Source organism: Propithecus coquereli, unplaced genomic scaffold (genome assembly GCF_000956105.1).
Source record: "Propithecus coquereli isolate 6110/MARCELLA unplaced genomic scaffold, Pcoq_1.0 Scaffold5, whole genome shotgun sequence".
Taxonomy (NCBI): Eukaryota; Metazoa; Chordata; class Mammalia; order Primates; family Indriidae; genus Propithecus; species Propithecus coquereli.
The window spans coordinates 15682864-15684310 of NW_012150840.1; the positions used below are offsets into that span (position 1 = coordinate 15682864).

Consider the following 1447-nt stretch of genomic DNA (forward strand, 5'->3'; position numbering starts at 1 on the left):
TTCTTTTTCTATTTTCTAAATTAAGTTCTCTTTTTCTTTATTTTATTGTATTCTATTTGCTGCTACTCTAGTATTTTATAATTCTAATTTGAGCAACTGACTCTTCCTTTGCCACTTGAGAAACAATGTATAAGTAACCTGTCACTTCTATGTTTCATTCATGGTTTTATTCCTATTTTCCTCTTGAACTACGCTTAAGAAATAACCAGTTTCTGTCTTTATTTTTCAGGTCCTTCCTCGAGCACAAAACCTCTATGAACTATATGCTGGCAACACGCCTCTTCCAGGACAGGTGGGGATTTGCTAAACTTAGAAATTTAGGACTAGATCATAAGATTAGGAGAAAGTACATACAGAAGAAGGAAAGAGGCTTCATAAAAATCTTCATGTAAAATCTCTGATAGAAAAGTGCCCCAGAAAATATGAAATAATGCCTCATTTTTCCAGAATTTATCATTATCTCTCAGCACTTTGTAACATTTCCAAAAACTAAAAATTAAACCATAAAGATCTGTGAGCAATCTTCACAGATGCCCTAATCGTTATTCTTCGAGGAAGGCTCTTAGTGCCTTTATACTTTAGGTGCAGTTTTAACAGACATGATTATCTGTTTTTCTAGACCAGAAGAGATTAGAACTATCAGATTAGAAAAAGTGGAGGCACAAAATACACTGAGACTTGTAAGAAATGACAACTAACTGATAATCTCAATACAAGGGAAAATGGGGGAAATGATGGAAAACAGACATCGGCATTTAAATAGCACAGCAGTCACAGACTGCTTAGTCTCACACACTTTTGTAGCCCCTGTGACCTAACCACGTTGCAGTACAGTTCCTTAATTGTTAAAATAAGGCACCCTAGTTGTTTAGAGAAACTTATATTATTTTGAGAATATATACGCTTTTTTCAAGGATTCTTAAAATAGATACCCAGATTTCAACCATTTCTTGCAATTTCATGATCTATTATTGTAAATAATGGGATTTACAATTTCTGTCTGTAAATGTGTAGTAATTACCATTGATTAAGTAAACACATTGTGTAGCTTCTAATCCCCCTCTCTGAAAACTTTGGCAAGGTTTCTTTATCTTTAGAGTTCAGATACTGTGCCAGGATGTGTTCTGCTATGCCATTTTTCATTATTTTAGTTTTGCAGTGGGTGAGTCCTTTCAGTCTAAACATGTAAGTCTTTCAGCTGTGGGAAATATTCCCTTTATTTTTTCTTTTCTCTCCTTGTGGAACTCCTATTAGATACATTTTGGCTGTATCCTCCATATTTCCTTACTGTTTTGATACTTTTGGTCTCATGTCTTAGCTTTAAATTCTTGGAGATTTCTTGAATTTTGTCTTCTAAAACTCTAAATCGGTCTTCAGCCTTGCCTATTTTATTATTTATTACCAGCACAGGAGAGGGTTGTTTGATTTATGTTTTTTTTTTTTTTTT

At 33.7% G+C, this 1447-nt stretch overlaps 1 protein-coding gene across 1 annotated transcript in view; it reads left to right on the forward strand.

The window, feature by feature from the left end:
* The window catches only part of TTLL5 (tubulin tyrosine ligase-like family member 5), a 320186-nt gene that overhangs the window by 103400 nt on the left and 215339 nt on the right, over positions 1 to 1447 (forward strand). The window contains exon 18 of the mRNA XM_012656057.1: positions 230 to 292. Coding sequence (XP_012511511.1) covers positions 230 to 292 — 63 coding nt within the window. The remainder of the gene's footprint in view (positions 1 to 229; positions 293 to 1447) is intronic.